This window comes from Ovis canadensis, chromosome 7, assembly GCF_042477335.2.
Source record: "Ovis canadensis isolate MfBH-ARS-UI-01 breed Bighorn chromosome 7, ARS-UI_OviCan_v2, whole genome shotgun sequence".
Lineage (NCBI taxonomy): Eukaryota > Metazoa > Chordata > Mammalia > Artiodactyla > Bovidae > Ovis > Ovis canadensis.
Window position 1 is genome coordinate 26757348 of NC_091251.1, and position 22078 is coordinate 26779425.

At 42.0% G+C, this 22078-nt stretch overlaps 1 protein-coding gene across 1 annotated transcript in view; it reads left to right on the forward strand.

Moving 5' to 3' along the window:
- IQCH (IQ motif containing H) overlaps positions 1-22078 on the forward strand; it is a 229438-nt gene that overhangs the window by 163458 nt on the left and 43902 nt on the right. The window contains 2 exon segments of the mRNA XM_069597379.1: positions 623-743; positions 4666-4952. Of these exon segments, the coding sequence (XP_069453480.1) occupies positions 623-743; positions 4666-4952 (408 nt within the window).

The following is a 22078-nucleotide window of genomic DNA, read 5'->3' on the forward strand; positions in this document are numbered from 1 at the left end:
CCACCAGGCTCCTCCGCCCACGGGATTTTCCAGGCAAGAGTACTGGAGCGGGGTGCCATTGGACGTTGGGTCCTACTGTATAGCACAGGGAACTATATTCAATATCCTGTGATAAATCATAATGGAAACAAATATAAAAAGATATAAAACCAAGTCACTTTGCTGCATAGAAGAAATTAACACCTAAATCAACTATACTTCAATAAAAAATTTTTAATAAAAAAAATTCCAGTCTGAAGAAACTGAGGGAGAAGGTAGTGAACCCTGCCTTTTACACAATGAGAAACTGAGGCCCAGAGTGAGGAGACACAGTGTCCAAGGACATGCCATTGGTCAGGCTGCTGTGGGTCTGAAACTGGGTTTACCTGACTCCCAGGCAGAAGGCTGCCTTTGAGACAACAGGCACGATTAGTGGCAATATTTTGGGGCCAAATCACTTTGAGGTATGAAAATTGAAATGGCTGGAAAAAATAGAGAAAATTTTCAAAATGGCTTTCTGACTCTGGGTAAACAGTAACCACATTTTTTTTGCCTGTTGGAGGCCTGGTTTTTAATCACTCCACAAGCAGTTTTCATTTCTGCAGTAAAATTGCTTGTGGTTCTATTTAATTTGTTTCTGCAGGAGCCAGCTTTGGTGAAGATCTCCGAGGAGCTGGCGGGCATTTTAGCACAGCACGCACAGCCAGTCAATGAGAAGCGGTTCCCAACATGGAGGAAATTCCTGCAAACATTTCTCAGTCAAGGTAAATAAGACTGTAAAGCTTCTATTGAGGTTTGGTCTGCACAACCTTGCATTCTAGTTTTGGGTAAACCTGGGGCCAGTATGAATACCTAGAAACTCTTGCATTGGTTTAGAAAAGTGCTCCTCCAAACAGATTTTTCTTTGAAACTTTGCCTAAATATTTATCCTGCACTCAGCCTCTTAAGTAAACAGTGACTGAGCAGGCCAGGCATGCCATGCATAGCTCGAGATTCTGACCATATTTTGGCACCACAGACTTCTCCTGAGAAGTAGGCTTTGGAATCAGACAACCTGAGTTTGGATCTCATCCTTGACCTTGAGCAAAGTTCTTAAACCCTCGGAGGCCCAGTTTCCTCACCTACTTACAGGGTTGTTGACAGGATTCAATGAAATACATATATGACAGTTTCTACCAGGGAGCCTGACTCAAAATAACTCTTCAGGAAATGTGAGTTTCTCCTTCCATTTTCTAGGAGAGAAGAAATGGTCTCACTTCTTGTTCTGAAAGTAGACCTTGTAAATAAGAACCCAGTATAGTCTTGGAGCCCAAAGTGATTTTGGAGCCCCATGGAGCAGATGGTGACTGCTTCCATGAAATGAAAAGACACTTACTCCTTGGAAGAAAAGCTATGACCAACCCAGACAGCATATTTAAAAAGCAGAGATATTACTTTACTAACAAAGGTCCATCTAGACAAAGCTATGGTTTTTCCACTAGTCATGTATGGATGTTGGACTATAAAGAAAGCTGAACACCAAAGAATTGATGCTTTTGAACTGTGGTGTTGGAGTAGACTCTTGAAAGTCCCTTGGACTGCAAGGAGATCCAACCAGTCCATCCTAAAGGAAATCAGTCCTGAATATTCATTAGAAGGACTGATGCTGAAGCTGAAACTCCAATACTTTGGCCACCTGATGTGAAAAACCGACTCATTGGGAAAGACCCTGATGCTGGGAAAGATTGAAGGTGGGAAGAGAAGGGGTCAACAGAGGATGAGATGGTTGGATGGCATCACTGATACGATGGACATGAGTTTACGTAGTCTCCAGGAGTTGGTGATGGACAGGGGAGCCTGGGGTGCTGCAGTCCATGGGGTCACAAAGAATCAGACATGACTGAGTGACTGAACTGACTGATAGTCCTGGAGCAAAGTCCCCTGACTTCCCAATTTTCTGATGATGTTAGGAGGTCAGTGGATGAGGGAATGAACGGAGCAGTTGTGGAGGTCCTGTGGGAATGCTACAACACATTGCCCCTCACTCTTTAGGAGGTAACAGTATAAGGTGGATATTCTTATATGCTTACCACATGCATATAAGAGAAGGCTAGGATACAGACCACAGAAGCTATCTTTCCACTCTATTCACCACTGTCAAATGATAACATGTAACATAAATATATAATAATATCATAATAATAGAGCTTCCCAGGTGACACTAGTGGTTAAGAACCTTTCTGCCAGTGCAGGAGATGTAAGAGATATGGGTTTGATCCCTGGGTTGGGAAGATCCCCTGGAGAAGGGAATGGCAACCCACTCCAGTATTCTTGCCTAGATAAGAACAGACAGAGGAACTTGACAGGCTACAGTCCATAAGAGTCTCAAAGAGTGAGACCTAACACTCTCTGAGCAACTAACACTTTCACAACAAAAAATGGCTAAGAATAAAGGATTTTTTCAAGTTATGAGGGGAAGACCCTGAAGATCTCAGATCCATACATGACAGGATGTTAGGAAGTTTCCAGATCTTCCAAGGTCAGTCTGCAAACCTTCCTCTAGCCTATTTATTTTCACGTGAGCTTTGTAGATTAGAAAGGGTTTCTATCTCACATGAGCTGTACAACCACAAGCTTAGGCTTTGTCTCAGCCTCCATCATTTCTATCCTTTCTTCCTCTATTTCAGCCGTGTTGTAAGCGCAATACTTATTTATAGGAGGAAGAGCAAGCTTTATTGAGACACTTTGATAGACAAACAGGCTTAACACTAGGAAGTGACTAGGACAAAATCACACAACAAGTGCGTGGTGAGTGGGAACGCAGTTAGAGCCCACAATTCTAGCACGTCTCCGAAATCTGGTTCTGGGGAGTCATGTGTTTTCAAACCTATTCCCGGCTCTGAGCCCAGAGCCTACATAAAATGCTTACTGACTGAGCGAGGCTGCCCACCCAGATTTCCTGTCCCTAAGGCCACCATCTCCTGCCATCTTCCCTGTGGCCTGTTTCATTTCATTTCTACTCTCTGAAGTGAGCTTATAGTCGCAAAATGTGCTATAGATTTGATTTCTACATTGTCAAAGCGTTATATCAAAGGCAATACATTTTTTAAAAGGGGGATTAATTACTTCAAAAGGAAAAAAATTAACACTGAAAAGACTGTGGTCCTAATACTGAGAAGACAATACAAATAAGCTGCTTTGAAGTAAAATAACCTTGTAACTATAAAGGACAAGTGTTTTCACTGGAGCATCATCTTTCAAAATGTAGGTGATAGTGAAAGCCACAAAGTTTTCTGAATCAGAGAGACTCAATAGGTTTTTTGCTTGTTTTCATGCATTGTTATTATTGTTTTGTTACTTTCACCTTGCTAAATCTCCAGCAACCAGTGTTTAGGTACAGCACACACTCGAAAACTTCATTTAAAGAAAAGCATATCTCAAACCAACCAAGAAGATGAATTAGCTTTCCTTCTGAAACTCAGTTTTCTTTAGGACCAGCTTCAACCACACTTATAGACATTGAAGGAAAGAGCCTTTTATATAAAGTAATAGATAGCTGCATTTGAGACATTTTTAAATCTCAGGATTTAACCATATATGCTGTTCAAAGCCTGTGAGCATAGGTCACCTCCCAGCAAATTCCCAAAATACATGTCAAATTTATCTTAATAATGTTGGGCTCCAGAGGCTGCCTTGTCTAGGAACACTTTTAAATTATGTTATCTAATTCTTCATAAATAATATTCAATTTTTTTTCTATAAAAGGGATATATACAGTAAGATTTACAGGCTAGGCCTAAAGACAGAAAATAGGGCCATATAAATTTTGTGGGCAGGCTTCCCAGGTGGTAAAGAATCTGCCTGCCAATACAGGGGATGCGGGTTTGACCCCTGGGTTGGGAAGATCCCCTGGAGTAGGAAAGAGCAGCCCCACTCCAGTATTCTTGCCTGGAGAATCCCATGGACAGAGGAGCCCGGTGGGCTCCAGTCCATGTGACTGCAGAGTCAATTTAGTTTAGCACCTAAACAACAAATTTGCCTCTGTGATTTTTGCTATTCAGAGCAGAAGGTGAAATAAGATAAATTATAAAGCTCCCATTATCAGCATTGAGCAAGCTTACCTGTTTCTCAAGAACGGCAGCGTTTTCTGGCTCCATATTTTAAAACAAACCAGCTATACATAGAAGTCCTTTGGCTGACATGGTGGTCAGTGTTCTCTTACGTCTGATAAAAGCCCTAACCTGTCAGAACTCGAAAAAGCAGTGAAGTTGAACAGGAAGTGCAGTGGTCCTCAAGGTACAAACTGTGGCCTGTGGGCAGTTAACTCCCCCTGAGGGATGTGCTATAGACCTCAGGTTCATCATTTAGAATGAATGGGCATAGGCTTGATATCTTCCTAGTGTCTTCCTAGTTAGGATCAAAACCGCCACTCACTGAGTCCAACTACACACCAAGCATTGGACTAAATGCTGTAGATCACAAAGATTCACAACAGTCTGGTGAGATAGGTCTTACTATGCTGATTTTAGAAATGACGGAAAGGAAATTTATAGAATTGAAGCTACTTGCCCAAAGTCTCACAAGACATGGCAGATGCAGGCTCTGAGCCTGAGTCCCTCTGCCAAAGCCTGGGTTTTTTCCTCTTGCTCTTAATAGGCACAGTCCACGCGAGTGTGTCCTTTTACCCACTCCATGCTTTCCCCCCAGGAGGCGTGATTGAAGCGTACCCACCTTCGGAGAGTATTACCAACGTGACGGTGGACATGCTGATAGAACCCAATGGAGAAATCAGGCTGCTGTCAACAGGGGACCAGTTTCATGCTGAAGGCCCATTCATCTCCTCCGGGACCACCATGCCTCAGACCTCAGTGGATCCCCAAGTTCTCAGTTCTTTGTGCCTTCAAATTGGAAAGGCTTGTAAAATGAAAAACGTGATTGGTCACTTTTCCATAGACCTGGTGACTTTTATTGATCCAAGCACCATGGAGCAGCAGGTGAGTTGACTTGATGCCATGTGAAATACTGAAATATGTAAAGACTCCAATACCATCCATGCTCATCCAACAGGGACCATGAGGGAGCCTCCAAGATTCGCTGCTCTTCTGATGAGCTGATTGTATATGGTCCATGCTAGTGTGGGTGAGATTGTGCTTTATGGCTGTACAGATGGGACCAGTGTTACCAAGCAAAAGGTTCATTGCCCAATGGGCACAGAAGCCAATACTATGGCACAGCATTTGAGAAAAGATTTTATTTTGAGGTCAGCTGGCAGGAGACAGGAGGTATGGCTCATGTCTGCATCTTCCCTGATCTGGGGTTTAGGTGGTAAAAGCGTTGGTACACGGGGCAGGTTTTCACTGAAGGGCTTTGGGACTCAGACATTTATGATGAGGTGTGGTGAAGAAGACTTTAACACCAGCTCTTCTGGGATGGCAGACCCGTCACTTCAGAAAGGGCTCTGGCAATCAGGCTCCAGTATTGTCCTGGTCCTTTGGTTCTGTGGAAGGAGAAACTTTGCTTTTGGGTGTTGTCTGAGGTCAAAATTTTCTCCTCTGTGCAGATTTTGGCTGTATGACTTGTGGTTTTGTTCTCTTGTCTCTGAAAAACAACTCAGTTTCTTGTTAGAAGCAGTATAGGTCCAGTTTCAAGCTAGTTCTGCCAATACCCTGGGGTCTCCTCATTCAGTACAGCTGGAGTTTAAATTGCTGCAACTTATCCTGATGGGGTCTGAGTGCTGCCCATTAATGCTCTGTCTGTATTTTATCATGAGACTATTCCATGACATTCAGGGAGGGAACCTTTCTAGAATCTGTTCTTAAACAGAGAGTCAATCACTAGCAAAGAGGTAAGAGTTCTTGTTTCTGTCCCCTTTTCTTATCAGTAGTTCATCGGCAACTTAGGTGGTCAATTTTTTCTTCTTAAAAATGTATTGGAAAATACGCATAAATATAAGAAGGCCTAAATACAAATATAATGAACCAAGACCACCTCCAGTCCTGTGTACTCCTTGTCAGTCCCCCTCACATGGCCCTTCCTCCTCCCAGAGGTATCCATCCTCTTGTAATTGGGACTTATATTCCTTCCTATATCTTTATGCTTTCTAGTGCACGTAAATGTTACTCATCCAGGTTCATTTGCCTGACATGCATCAAGCCAAAATGCTGAAATACTGATGTCTGCGGCAAAGAAAGGGTCTATCCACAAGGCAGTCAAGCAAGGAGAATGGAGAAGAAGTCTCAAACCTGCCTCAAAGGGCTTGAGATATTTATGGGATAAAGGACCAGAGTGGTCTTAGGCTTGGGAAGCATGGGGACAGGTGACTGGAAATGAGGAAAAGGTGAGGGAATCATTCTGCATAGGAGTAACTACCAAGCAGCAGGCTTCTTCATGGGAACTGCTCAGCCGTGCCTGACTCTTCGTGAGCCCGTGGACTATAGCCCTCCAGGCTCCTCCGTCCTTGGAATTTTTCAGGCAAGAATAGTGGAGTGAGTTGCCATCTCCTACCCCAGGGACTCTTCCAGACCCAGGGATCAAACTTGTATCTCTTGCGTCTCCTGCATTGGCAGGTGGACCCAGAGGGGGCGTGTTAAAATGGAGCACTTGTCATTATGCAAGGGTACATTTTTATCCTCTGATGTCAAAAGGTCACCAAGCTGACACTCGGGCTGCCCAGCTGGAGGGTCGGTGGTCCTTGCCAGTGTTAACCAGCTCAGCCTGAATTAGACACAGCTGACTCCAAGTTTCTGAGAAACAGCTCAGGCAAAATACTGTTTAGGCTAAGTACTCTTGGAGGACACACACTTTTCTTTAAATAGCTACAACTAAAATGACCTTGATCAGTGAAGGCAGATTGCAGGTGTAATGGATTTACATATTTAATATATAGCTTAATTTTTCTTGTAAAATTTTTTATAGATCATAACATCCTATGTATTCTACTACAACATGCTTTTACTTATTCAATATTTCATCCATGAAATTCTGCATGTATACAGGTGTGCCTTTGATGTACAGTATTCTAGATAACTTTTAACCTGTTTGTTTTGCCCCCTTCTCCCCCTGCCCCAGAAATTATAATGTTTAAATTCACTAAGACTAATTGCAAAATGTTCAGTTCCTCTTGCATCAGTGTCAGTGACCACAACTCGGTCTAAAGGAGGGAATGACCTCCTGCCTTCCCTCTCCTGACACCCTCTGCCCAGCCAACATTGTAAATAAACTTCAGTTGTTTTATTACTCTCAGTTTTACAATTCTCCATTTCAGTCAGATGATAGTTTCAAAGCATTTTGTTTATGCTTCGGGCAGTAGTTTTCAGTTTGTCTAATAATCATTTTCCATTTGCCTTCCTGAACCCTCTGCTGGTTCTGCATTCCTTTCTCAGGCCCACACATGGAGAGAGAAAAGGACAAATGGAAGGGCATGCGGGAATCAGCGTGGGATGGAGGGAGGACAGGAACAATACCCTCTGGAAAAGAGCTAGGTGACAAGGAATCAAGGGGAGAAGCAGGAGAGGATTTCCCCTTCCAATGTCTGTCATGAGAAACGAAGATCAAATCTATGATCCCTGGAGCAGTAGGGAGGATGGAACTGTGGGGACAGTTGACTAATGGTTTGTATTCATTCAAGTTTGATGTAGAGCGAATTGTACCCATGGCAGTGAGAGGTATCATCCTCAAATACAGAGCTAGTGCTGTTCCAGGACTTACAGCCCTTCCCAGCTTCAGGGACAAAGGTCCCACCCTTCACAGGGCTGGCCCCATGTGCCTTAACATCCTTGGCTCACACCAGCTTCCCCTCTGTTTCTCTCTTTTCCAACCCCTTACTCATCTTACTGCCTCCTGCCACAGAGCTTTTCTTTACACATGCCACCCCTCTGCCTGAAATGCTCTTGCCTCTTCTAGGTAACCTTCTCATCCATCATAGTTCAACTCAAGCCAGCTTTCTTAGGGAAGCCTCCCCCAAACTTCCTGACAAAGTCAAATTCCCCTGTTGTAGATTCTCATATCATCGTGTATCTCTCCTTTATACCACGTGCTTTTGTTACAATTTACAGTTATTTACATGATTATCTGATTAAAGCTGTTAGATATATTTTATCTCTTTTTGCTTGCTGCTTAGTTCTCAGCCTATCTCTGACCTGGCACAAAGCAGGTGTTCAGTAAATTATTTGTTGAATGAATGAAAAATAGAGGTGTTCTAGGAGATGTTGGATGGTGGTGTTAAGACTTTTAGAGAAGAGCTCAAAAATTAATTGATGGGTGGGATAAATAAATATTTACCCAAGATGGTCTGACCTTATCATACTAATACTTCACCTTGTCTCTTCCTGTTAATACTTTAGTGTACAGCCATTTGCGTAACAATTTTCAATAGAATACTGGAAGAAGCTCTCAGTGAGCACACAGAAAGGAGTTTCTACACTGGCAAGGAATGTATGCTAACTCTCTGTATATAATAGATTATTTGAAAAATCACTGGTATCTACTCTTGCCATTTTGCAAGTGACATCAGTTTGGAAAACATTTTATTTTCTCTCCTAGCTCAGCTGCTTTTTGGTGCTAGTGAAGAGATTGGTATGTTAGCAACCTGTCATTTTTTTGCCAGTCTAACAGAGGGACTTGTTTTCTTTCTTGTTTTCTTCAGTATTTCTTTCATTATTAGTGAGGATGAACACCTTTACTATGTCTATTGGCTATTTATATATCTTGTCTTAATTGCCTTATCATATCTTTTGCCCCTTTTACATTAAACTATACTACAAATGCTGATTTGTAGAAATTCTTTGTATATGAGAAATTGCTTCCAAATTGTATATGAGAATGGCTCAGATGGTAAAGAATCCGCCTACAGTGGGGGACTTGGGTTCAATCCCTGGGTTGAGAGGATCCCCTGGAGAAGGACATGGCAACCCACTTCAATATTCTTGCCTGGAGAATCCCCATGGACAGAGGAGCCCGGCAGGCTACAGTCCATGGGGTTGCAAAGAGTAGGACATGGCTGAGCGACTAAGCACAGCACACAGCACACAAGAAACTGTTATTCTTTGACTTTTATACATGTTACAAATACCTTCTCCAGGTTGTCACTTGTGGCTTTTTGCCAGTCATGTTTCTCCACCATAAAATCACCGTTTTTTCTTTGTAATTGATTAGTAATATTTTGTGAAAAGGTATTCCAAGGAATATCTTATTCCTCACCAAATTTCCAGACAAAACTTAGTATCCATTGCCAGCTTTCTCCTGGGCCACCCACCATGATGACAGTGGTAATTTTCTGTTTCAATCATTCTTTCTATATAGATTAGTTGGAAATTTTCTGCAAAGAATTTTTCCTTTTTCATCTTTTATTTATGTATGTAAGCATGTATGTATTAATTTTTATACCAGTTTGAGCTTGTAAATTTCTAGTCTCTTCAGTCAGTTGCATTTTGACACTTTCATTGTTTTGATGCCCCAGTTGTCCCAGATTTGGCTAGTAGGAGAGGCTTTAGAGTGGTTCTTTTGATGTGTCCTCATCGTTCTTTGAGTGTTGTCTTACTTTCTTACACAATGAGATGTTCCAGATTCATTTTACATTTTTTCTGACCCAGACTTAGAATCAGCCCAACAGCTCTGAGTCACCTTAGAGGAGGATGGTATTAAATTAAGGTCTGAGATGTTAGTGCTATCATTGCTACTGGAGCATCATTGCTCCTGGCCGCTCTCAGTGGACAGAGCTAAGACATCTATGTATTATACATACACAATACACACACACATGAGCAAATATACATACACACATATACATACATGCATTCATGACCATTTCTGTATCTGTCCGGATATATGTTTTAAAACCATGGATTCCTGCCAATATCTCTCATTGTAATCTGACACTTCAAGATTATTCTAGACTTCTGTTTTTCCGTACTTACAAATATCTTCTCCAACAGTAAGAAACCTGAGTCTTTTATCTTCAATATATTTACTTATTTCCTCAGTCAATTTATTTATTGCTTCAATGTAACCAGTCTCCCAACTAATTCTGTTATCTTTTTCACCTACCACATCTGTAATTGGATAATGAACCTTGTCATTTGTGCTTTAAGTTTATTTGTAATGCTCTTCATCATACTAAAATTTCAAATAGTCAAATCTAACTCCCTGTCTATATTACTGTATAATAATAATTTCTAAATTATTATTAGCTTATCATTTTCTATCATCTTCAGTTTTATCAGCTATAAAATGAGTTGATTAGCTTGACTTCTGAGTTCAAAAATTTCAATAGTATTTTCATAGTGCCTTTTGTATTAAAACTCTAGTAATAATAGTAAGAATCCACTTTTTAGAAACATCATAAGAAAATTTTTAAAAACTTACATTAATATATATTAATCATATTGTTGTGATTAATATATACAACAATGTGATTAATATATATTAATGTAATCACATTGTTAAGGGAAGTAAAAAACTTCAAATAGATTAAATTCTAATAATAGAGAATTTGTTAAACAAATTATGATAGATGAAAAGAATCAAGTGCTAGGAAGACAGTAAAATTCAAAGTTTTGAAAAATATTTACAGGAAACTGTTTATAAACAGTGGAATGGTAAAATACAGATTATATAAGAACATATGTGGGACTTCCCAGGCGGTCCAGTGGCTAAGACTCTGCACTGCCAATGTAGGGTTCAGTTCAGTTCAGTTCAGTTGCTCAGTAGTGTCCAAGTCTTTGTGACCCCATGAACCGCAGCACGCCAGGTCTCCCTGTCCATCACCAACTCCCAGAGTTCACCCAGACTCATGTCCATTAAGTTGGCGATGCCATCCAGCCGTCTCATCCTCTCTCATCCCCTTCTCCTCCTGCCCTCAATCTTTCCCAGCATCAGGGTCTTTTCAAATGAGTCAGCTCTCCACATCAGGTGGCCAAACATCAGTCCTTCCAATCAGCTTCAACATCAGTCCTTCCAGTGAACACCCAGGACTACCAGGTTTGATCACTGGTCCGGGAGCTAGATCCCAGATGCTGCAACAAAAGATCCCACATGCAGCAACTAAAGACCTGGCACAGACAAAATAAAATTTAAAAAAAAAAAAGAAAAATAGGGGTTTCCCTGGTGGCTCAGTGGTAAAGAATCCACCCACCAATGCAGGAGATACAAGTTCGATCCCTGGTCTAGGAAGATTCCACATGCCTTAGAGCAACTAAGCCCATGGGACACAGCTATTGAGCCTGTGCTTTAGAGCCCAGGAACTGCAGCTACTGAGCCCACGTGCCGCAGCTACTGGAGCTCGGTGCCCTTGAGCCTGTGCTCCACAACAGAAGGAGCCACTGCAGTAAGAAGCCTGTGCCGCGCATTGAAGAGCAGCCGCCGCTCGCTCCAACCAGAGAAAAGCCCCTGCAGCAACAGAGACCCGGTATAGCCGAAAATAAATAAATTTAAAAAAAATAGACAATAGATGTAATATGCAACAATTTTATTAAAAGAAAAACCATATATTAATATATGCAGAACAAGAAGAACCTAAAGAGATATGCCAAGATGTTACAAGTCATTATTTCTGGATCAAAGATTTGAGGGTATGATAGGCAAAGTAATGACCTGGCAAAGATGCTCATGTCCTGGCCCCTGAAACTGGTGAAGATTACCACACGTGGTAACATGCACATGTATTAGTAATTAACTTAATAATCTTGAGATAGGAAGATTATCTTGGATTATGCAGGGGACAGTGTAATCACAAGGGTTTTGCTGGCTTTGAAAATGGAGGAAGTGACCATGAGCCAAGGAATGCAGGTGGCCTGTAAAAGCCAGAAAAGGCAAGAAAACAAATACTCCTCTAGATCCTCCTGAAGGAAGAAGCCCCCCTGACACCATGACTTCAGCTCAGTGAGACTTCTCATTTTTGACCCTTTAAGTTGCTAAGTGTGCAGCAGTTTGTTACAGCAGCAATAGGGAACTGATACAGAGAGTTTTTTCTATTTCGCTCTTTATGCTTTCTGCCTTTGCCTTCTCAAAAGTAAGCATGTTTTATAGTCAGAAAAAATATATGTGTAATGATAATTGTAAGTAATGATAATTATAATGCACATACGTGATCTTACATCCACATATGTCTTCAATCAAGATGGGAGGCAGAAAGCTGAAGTGACTGAATCCATCTCAGACTCTTGCTCTTTGGCCCCAGCCAGGCCTCCATAACATAATGTACCATGCTGTCCTGATAAGAGCAGAGGGGCCTGGGAGCCAAGGAAAGATGGATAAAATGACAGTGGTGCACCAAGGACAGGCCCACAGCTGAATCAGTCCAGATGAGAGTGGAAAATCCTATCCAGACTTGAGATGAGAATGTCCCATTCTAGGGTAGCAGAATGGAAGAAGAATTTGGGAAATGTAATGTTTAAATATTGTTAACATCATACAGAACACAGGGTCATTGGGAATAAAAGGAAAAGAGCCAATCCCTGGGAGATGGAGCTGGTAAGAGCATAGTACAAAACTACCTATGTCCACTTAGAGGACTTATGTCCAAGATTCCAGTACCCTAGGAATGGGGAGATTCCAGGATTTCAGAGACTCCATGCAGAATACATGGAGCTATAAGGTAGCCATTTGGGAGACCTGGCCTTCCCACATGCAGATGAGGAGAGGGATCCAACCCTTAAACGGAGAGCAGCAAAAGCTATTTCCATATCCCAATGGGCCCTGGACCCAGAGTCCTTGATGGGCAATGTCTACTGGTTTTCAGGAGGGACATGAAGCACCTACCAAAGACTTCAAATTGAAAAGACACCAACATGTTCATTGAACAAATGCCTTCCCAGGGTCTACTCAGTCCCTATGCTGGGTGCTGAGGGAACATGAAACATGTTTCCTGTCATGAGAAAGTTCATTTCACATCCATCACCCAATTCCATTTCATACACAAGCACACAATTGTTTTATACTCTTACTGGTTCTTAGCCATAAACATTACCTCCATGAGATTTGTAAATCCTCTAGAAAGTGCATTCTTCTTGATGTCTTACACAATGATAGTTATATGATAGCCAGTTGATTAATGGACTTTCGGAACTTCTTGAACGCCCAGATCTGCTGAACTTACTTGTATTGCACTTTTGGGAAATTCTAAAGGAAAGAATAAGTTGTTTATTGATCATCTAGTATGTACAAGGAGAAGGCGATGGCACTCCACTCCAGTACTCTTGCCTGGAAAATCCCATGGACAGAGGAGCCTGGTAGGCTGCAGTCCATGGGGTCACAAAGAGTCAGACATGACTGAGTGACTTCACTTTTACTTTTCCCTTTCGTGCATTGGAGAAGCAAATGGCAACCCACTCCAGTGTTCTTGCCTGGAGAATCACAGGGATAGGGGAGCCTTGTGGGCTGCCGTCTGTGGAGTCACACAGAGTCGGACACGACTGAAGCGACTTAGCAGCAGCATAGCAGCAGCAGCAGCAGCAGCAGCAGCAGCAGTATGTACAAGACATTATGATAGGAGCAACAGAGGCTGCAAAGATACAAAAGAAGTAGAAGTGCCTGCCCTTGGGGAGTAAGGGCAATCTAACTGGGGAGAAAGGCTTGAAAAATGAATTACAAGAAAAATCTTAGGTGACAACTACATAGAACAATAAAAGAGACCTAGAAAAGGCAATGCCAGTTTAACTGCCTTCTGTTTGGAGCAATCAAAAAATGTTTTTACAGAGTAGGTGAGGTTTGAGCTGAAAGACAATTAGGACTTGAAGGAGGGTTAGAAAGAGTATATTCCAAGTGGGAAAGATGCTCTGAAAGGTGGTGGTAGGAAGGCATAAAACACATATAGGGGAAAAAAAATGATCTAAGTCTTACAAACATCATGACTGACTTGCGTGTGTATGCTCAGTTGCTCAGTCATGTCCGACTCTGCACTCCCATGGACTGTAGCCCACCAGGCTTCTCTGTCCATGGAATCTTCCAGCTAAGAATACTGGAGCAGGTTGCCATTTCCTGCTCCAGGTGAAAAGAGAAAGTGAAAGTCGCTCAGTTATGCCCGACTCTTTGAGACTCCATGGAATAATCCACGGAATTCTCCAGGCCAGAATACTGGAGTGGGGATCTTTCCAACCCAAGGATCGAACCCACATCTCCTGTGTCTCCTGCAATGGCAGGCAGATTCCTTACCACCAGCGCAATATGCGTTTATGTCATCACTCTCCATGGCTGCTGCTGCTGCTAAGTCACTTCGGTCGTGTCCGACTCTGTGCTACGCCATAGACGGCAGCCCACCAGACTCTCCAGGCAAGAACACTAGAGTGGGTTGCCATTTCCTCCTCCAATGCATGAAAGTGAAAAGTGAAAGTGAAGTTGCTCAGTTGTGACTGACTCTTAGTGATCCCATGGACTGCAGCCTACCAGGCTCCTCCGTCCATGGGATTTTCCAGGCAAGAGTACTGGAGTGGGTTGCCATTGCCTTCTCCACACTCACCATGGACCACAAGGGAATTCCTCTAAGTATCACTCTCCAGTTCCTTTTATATGAACTTGCTAAGCAAATAGATTGACAAAGATGCTTTCTGTTGAAATCCCTAGGTTAAAAATGTCTGTTTTTAGGTTATTGTAAACTTTTGAACCCTGGAGAAGGAAATGGGAATCCACTCCAGTATTCTTGACTGGAGAATTCTATGGACAGAGGAGCCTGGTATGTTACAGTCCATGGAGTCACAAAGAGTCAGACACGACTGAGAAACTAACACACAAGTTTTGAAATAGCTATCACTGTTATGAGCATTGATAGTTTTTAACTTTTTAAAGAAAGGACATCTAATTTTGAAAAAAAAAGCTTCAATGAAAACATTTGCAGACTCCTAACAATGGCTCTTCTTAGACACATAAAGTAGCTACAGAAGGAAAAGAGTTTTGTTGCAAATTATGAGGAAAGACAAACATGGAGAGCCTGATGTATGTCAGATTATACATCATATTGTAGCTCACGTGTTCTGAAAACTGTTTCTGAATTTCTAAATACAAATGTATCAGCCTAGAACAGGAAAAAGAGACAGTTGAAACTATTTTCATTATGAGGGAGAGTGGGTTCTGGCCCCAGTCTTTAACACTTAGCAATTGTGATAGTTGAGACAACTCACTGGACCTCTGTGAGCCTCGTTATTTCATTGACAAATAGTGAGTGCCTGCCCTCCTTCCCACAGGATGTTCTGAGAGGCTGAGCAGATACAAGGTGCTATTCTTATTAAATCAAACAGCATAATCACATGTAAAACTGTCACCCGAGCCCTCAGCAGGTCCTCAAACTGTGAGTGGAATCTGAATTGAATTAGCATTATTTTTAAAAGTCAGTGAACATTATCATCTCAAAGTGATATATAAGCATCAAAAGTGAATATATTTATTTCAGAGAGTGGAAAAACCAAGGTCTACAGACATATCATAATTCCTTATTCATTGCTATACTCAGCACCTAGCACCATGTCTAGCATATGACAGATCCACAATAAATATTTATTAAATGAATGAATGAATACTTCTCTCTGAGTACCCCCCCTCTAGTGCTCTCATTTGCAAGATCTCCCTATCTCTGTCTTCAAGATATACAAGGTATTCACCAGGGGACTTCAATGAGATTTACTTTCCCTCTTTAGGGAAGGTATTTTATTTATATATAAGAAGGTTAACAGCATATATCTAAATTAAAATTTAATAGGCCTTTAGTATAAACAGAAGTGCCTGTTATTCAGTGTTTTTTAAATGCTATCATAGGCACATTGTAAATCACAAGTTAATACCTAGTGAAGGGAAAATAGATCCCAAGGGTTCTGAAGCATTACGGTAAAAGACCTGTCCCTTTGAAAGGTCTACATCTTTGTACCATTGAAAGAGACCTGTAATTTACAAGTAATAATAATGATGACGGTGATGACATGACTTCTGCAGTAAGCACAAAGGCAATGATGACAATAATTTTTACAGTGAAAATTACAATTATGTTTCTTAACACTGATAGTGCAGGTAAGCTAGTGACCAACTTTGCCATATATAATCTTACCACATATAATTGTCCTTAAATGTTGGGTTCACCTCCTTACATTTTAAGTCTTAACCTTTAGAAAGACTGAGCCCAAGCCTAAACATCAGCTCCTGAATAGAACTTTTGTTGGTCGACAAAGAAAAGAGCCAGTTCCTCTGTTTATACCTGGTTGTCTCACCCAGGACTTCTTTAGATGACTGCTCTCATCATGGAGATTCTTGCTTCCTTTTGAATGAAACCCAGACACTTCTCCCTGAACTTAGAGGTCTTTAACTAACTTTAAATACCAAAAACATTGCCAGTAAAGGGTAAATGTGGGCACTCACACTGCATCCTGCAGTTTTCAGAAGGTGCTACAGTTCTGCAGGACTTAGGAGGGCAGCAGGTGGGGAGAAATGAAAGTCTCCCTGCTGATGCTAAGAAAGACCAAAACATTACCCACAAACAGGTGGGTACAGTTTGTCTACCAGCATCACAGTAACAAAGCTGAGTGGCCTATCCTACTTCCAGCTGTTAACTGTGGTCAAGACTTTTTTTTCCTTAGGAGGACATGAAATATTCCTCTGACCTGTGGGAGGATGCTTTGGCAGGGAGGAGTGAGGTGGACTGAGTAAGCCAAGAGGCACATTAGAAGCAAAGCCCTCCCACCCACCACTCTGACCTCTGGAAGCTGGCCCTCATGGGAAGCCAAAGAAACCAGCTTTTTCTTTTTTTTTTTCTGCCTGTGCCCAGCCACATGTGGAATCTTGGTTTCCTGACCAGGGATTAAACCTGTAGTCCCAACATTGGAAGTGCAGTCTTAACAACTGGACCACTAGGGAAGACACCCCAAAGAAACCAGTGATCACCATCCCACAGCCCTAACACTCACCTACGCCGACCCACCCACCACGGAGGGGACAGAGAATCGCCCTACCCACAGCTTTTCCACATTCTCTCTGATACCCTTGGGGAAAGGAGAGATTCCCAGAATCTCAAATAGAATGAGAAAGGGGAGGGGCTGCAGGGAAGGGAGAAGGGGCTGTGTGGTAACAACTTTTTGTGTGATAAATTTTCCCCTTTGAAAAAGTCCTGAGCATTCACTTTCACTTTATTACACCTGAACCATGTTGTTGGGATGAAAAAGTACAGGGTAATTTGCTCTAAGCCTTACCTATTTCTTACAACAGCCCTGAACCATCCCTCTCCCACAATGTGGTATTAAGTGTTTTTCTCATTGATCAAGTCCAGAGTATCTCTAGGACAAGATACACTAGACCTGCTTGGTGGCTCCTATATTTAATAAATGCATTCTCATCCTGCCTTCCAATGATCTGACTCATTGGAAAAGACCTTGCTGCTGGGAAAGATTGAAGGCAAAGGGAGAAGAGGGCTACAGTTGATGAGATGGTTGGATAGTATCACCAACTCAATGGACAAGAGTTTGAGCAACCTCTGGGAGATGATGGGGGACAAAGGAGCCTGGCGTGCTGCAGTCCATGGGGTCGCAAAGAGTCAGACATGACTTAGAGATTGGACAACAACAGCAACATCCGGCCTCCCACATGCCACCTTCATTCCTACAACTGGCCTTTCCTTTCTTTTCTTTCAATATACAGCTTCCTTTCTTTTAAAACATGTTCAAAATCCAACTCTTCATGAAAACCCCACCTTAGTAATCCCCCTTCATTGCCACTTCATTCTCTAGCTTCTCAGAGCTGAGGTACAGTACTGACAGCCGGAATAATTACGGATGGTAATATCAACTGTCTATTGAATTTTTGTCATGTGCCAGACATTATATGGGCTTCCCTGGTAGCTCAGCTGGTAAAGAATCCACCTGCAATGGAGGAGACCCTGGTTCGATCCCTGGGTCAGGAAGATCCACTGGAGAAGGGACAGGCTACCCACTCCAGCATTCTTGGGCTTCCTTCGTGGCTCAGCTGGTAAAGAATCTGCCTGCAGTGTAGGAGATCTGGGTTGGATCCCTGGGTTGGAAGATCCCCTGGAGAAGGGAAAGGCCACCCACGCCAGTATTTTGGCCTGGAGAATTCCGTGGACTGTATAGTCCATGGGGTCACAAAGAGTCAGACACGAATGAGTGACTTTCACTTTCACTTCACACATTATATATTTTATGTGTAGAAAAGAATACTCTTCTCCCTAATTTACAAATGAGGAAACTGAGGCTAGAATGACACGTTCAAGGTCACTCAGCAACTGAGTGGCAAATCCAGGGTTCAGACCACGATTTCGCCTCCTGCTGAGCGCGCGTTCCTTCCCCCACAGCAGGTATTTCCCATGGTGCTGCACCGAATCGGTGATGGCGACGGCCTTTGTCAGTCTCTCCCCGCTCCTCAGCCACCATCACCAAAGAAAACGTATGCTCCCCTTGTAGATCCTCAATATGCTCGTTGAATTGAGCTGAACAGTTTAAAGCTAGAAAACACATCTCCTATTTTTTTTTTAACATATTCCATCCTTGTGCTCAGCACATAAGGTAATCATTAAATGTTAATGACTAAGGGAAATGGAATAAAAGCAGTGTTGTGGTAGCCATTTTTAAGCCCTAAGAGTTTAAATGAGCAAGCCTGTGCACAGCCCCACAGCTGGGAGCGCCATATTGCCATTCAGCCAGAAGGTGGATTCACGGGATGGGAACACTGAAGGCAGACACCACAAGAATGGTTAAGTCAGCTTTCCAAACCGCTTTCTACAAGTAGCTACTGACTTTCCTGCCATAATAATTTCACCATGATTAGCCTGCTGGATGAAAAATCCCAGGCGAGAAACATGAGTGTTAGAAGGATTTAGAATAACCACTGAATATTGGGCTAAGGTTGGAGGTGATGTTGACAGTAGACACGTTCCCATCTAGCTGGTCAGAAACGTAAGAGAACTGCCATCTAGGTTTCTATTATGGGCTTTATCTTTCAGAATAAATGCCCTCTTTTTAATCATTAGGTTTACAAAATCCAATCTTATATTCCAACACATATGATATCAAAATGTGTATTTGGTGGGGAATAGTGTCTTAATTTTATCAATTTTTGCTTCCTTTTGCTTTCTTTGCTCATATCATGACATCTTACTTTTCGCCAAAACCTTACTTTGTAGCTTAACTTAATTAAATATATAGGCAATTACTGACACCATCTGTCTTCATAGAAAAAGAACAAGAAGTGACACAAGAGACTGGGACTCTGAAGGGAATATTTAGCAAACAAAATCTTCCAGCTCCACTACAGTAATATTCATTTTTAGGAGCCCTTCTGTTATTTTCAATCATTTATGCTTTTTAGAAATAATGAATTTGAGCTATACTTAAAATGTGGTGACTTTGGTATGGTTTTTTCTAAAGAAAATATCAAGCAATCCATTGCTTTTCCAGTAAAACAAAACCTTAAACATGCCGTTGAACATCTGTTACTAGTACAGTCTAACACAGCACTTAAAATCCTTTAAAATCCCTGAAAACCTTTATTAAGTTACATGAATCTTTTGCATAAATAGAGCTGTTTTAACAGTATGTATATTCCTTTAAACATATATTTTGCTTTCTTATACATAAGATTCATTGTGTTGCTTAGTGTTCCAAGTTCTTAAAATAAATAAATGGCCTCACTTTTTGAGGGACTCATTCTTCCCCTACAGACCACATTCCTAGCCCACTCTAGAGTTTTACTTACTTATGTCGGTTTTTTAAAAATCTTATCCAATTTCTTCACAAACGTCTTAATATGTAAATATTATCAACCCAACCCATTGACACTTGACCAGAATCAGTCAGGATCCAATACAAAATACAAGTCCAAATAGCAGAATGCCCCTCCCATGGAGAGAACGTTGTCAGAATATACGGAAGAGTTATAGAGGAGAGAGTCACATGTGGCTCCAAAAGAACATGGGATTGGCAGTTACCTCCAAGGAGGGCACCTGGGTTCTTCTGCAAGTCTTTCCTGAACTGAAAGGCGCAGGCTTTGAACCCCTTGTGTCAGCTACTAGGATTCCTACCCTCGTGGCTATAAGTGTGGATAAGAGGGCAGCTCTAAAGAGGCTCAATATAAAAAAGACATGTTTCAAAGAAATAACTGTAAGACTTCTATTCATGTTAAAGACATATGGTATACTAAAGAATATGCTATGTCAGATTTAAATATATACAGAGAGAAAAAGTTTTTTTATTCACTTGTTGATGAGGGAAATATGAAGAAAGTGATTTCACAATTTGTCCTACAATTTGACTTAAAGATTGTATAAAATAATTATCAAATATAAATAGAGTTAAAACTAAGAATTCACATATCTGCCCTGATTTGCAAGCCCTCTAGTGCATTCTCCTGAGAGTAAGCTGTATGTTGCTGCTGCTAAGTCACTTCAGTCGTGTCCGATTCTGTGCGACCCCGCAGACGGCAGCCTGCCAGGCTCCCCCGTCCCTGGGATTCTCCAGGCAAGAATACTGGAGTGGGTTGCCATTTCCTTCTCCAATACATGAAAGTGAAAAGTGAAAAGTGAAAGTGAAGTCACTGAGTCGTGCCCGATTCTTAGCCACCCCATGGACTGCAGCCTACCAGGCTCCTCCATCCATGGGATTTTCCAGGCAAGAGTACTGGAGTGGGGTGCCATTGCCTTCTCCGAAGCTGTATGTTAAGAAAGTGCATTGAATTTTTAGAAGAAAAGATAGAGAGACAAGGGGAGGAAAGGAGGAAGGAAGAAAGGAAATAGTTCCCATAATGAGTTTCTTTCATTTGCTAGAAATTGAACTTAGGGACAAATGGTATGTCAGTCAAAGCAGCCTCTGGGGTGAAGCTCAGAGGAGCAGAGCCCTAACTGAGCAGCAAGGCCCAGACGGGTAAGCCAAGACTGAAAAAACCACTTACTCAGGTGAAACTACAGAGCGATTTTCTGTCAGTAGTTCCTCAATTGGGATTTTTCTCAGGCCCCTAAAGCTCTTCCCATACGTTTCTGGGAAGTGACACAGGACCTCTGTTGATCATGGTAGGAACCTTGCCTTTTGGCCTACACTGAAGGACAGTATTTCTTTGTCTTCATATAGCTCTTTCATTATAGGCCGTCAAAGTGCTTTACAGACAAGTAATGGGGAAGGCGAGGCAGAAGGGTGTTAAGTGGGTCACCCAAAGTTCCACGATAAGTCACAGGCCTCTCTCTGGCTTCAGAACAACCAAGGAATTGGTGGAGCTTCTGGAGGTGACTGCCAGCAGCGTGGTGCTCTCTCACTTTTAGCCAGGGTTTGTTTCCCTTGCCAGGTGAAGAGTGATTGCCAAGATCAAGTACGAGGAAAACGTGGACCTCGGAGCCAGGCAAACTGGGACATTAATCCTAGCCTTGCCACTTAGCTGTGGAACTTGGGCAGCTTTGGGGGTCCTTTGAGCCTCCACTTCCATTTCTATAAAATGTGGGTATTAATATCTATTTCACAAGGTTGTTGTGAGGATGACATGAGAAAATACCAGAGTGTCTTGTACGTAATAAACCGTTGATGCACATTAATTCTCCTTCCTCTTTCCCCTGCCGAAGTCTGCCTCCTAGAGTCTGTCCTCCATGTGGTCAAATAGGCAGCTTTCTAAATACTGCTGCCATCAAGGTGCCGAATCTTTCAAACACCAGAATCTGTGAACAACAGAGGCAAAGTTGTGGAATCCAGATTCATCTCTCAGATAATCAAATCCACAAGGTTCTATTATGGTAAACAACTCTCTACTGTCACCAAATTAGTCATGACTTATTGTATTATTAGTTTAACTTGATGTCACTGTGGAGGGCATATAGCTTGGGAGTCACTCCCGACCACAGAAGGCAAGCTGAGGTGTTGGTGGGGGTAGGGGGCGGACCCAGGAATGGGCAATGAGATGGGGAAAGGGAAGCAGATGTGTTTAAGACAAAACTTCACTTTAGTCAGGTGCCCAGTTGCCTGACTAGCCCTGCCACTCTTCTGGATTTGACCACACCCAGCCCCACTCAGTACAAGAACTGATACAAAATGAAAGCCTGGGAGGTTCAAGAGGGAGGGGATATACTAATATGTATACATATAGCTGATTCACTTTGCTGTACAGCAGAAACTAACACAAAATTGTAAAGTAATTATACTCATTTTTAAAAGAAAAAATG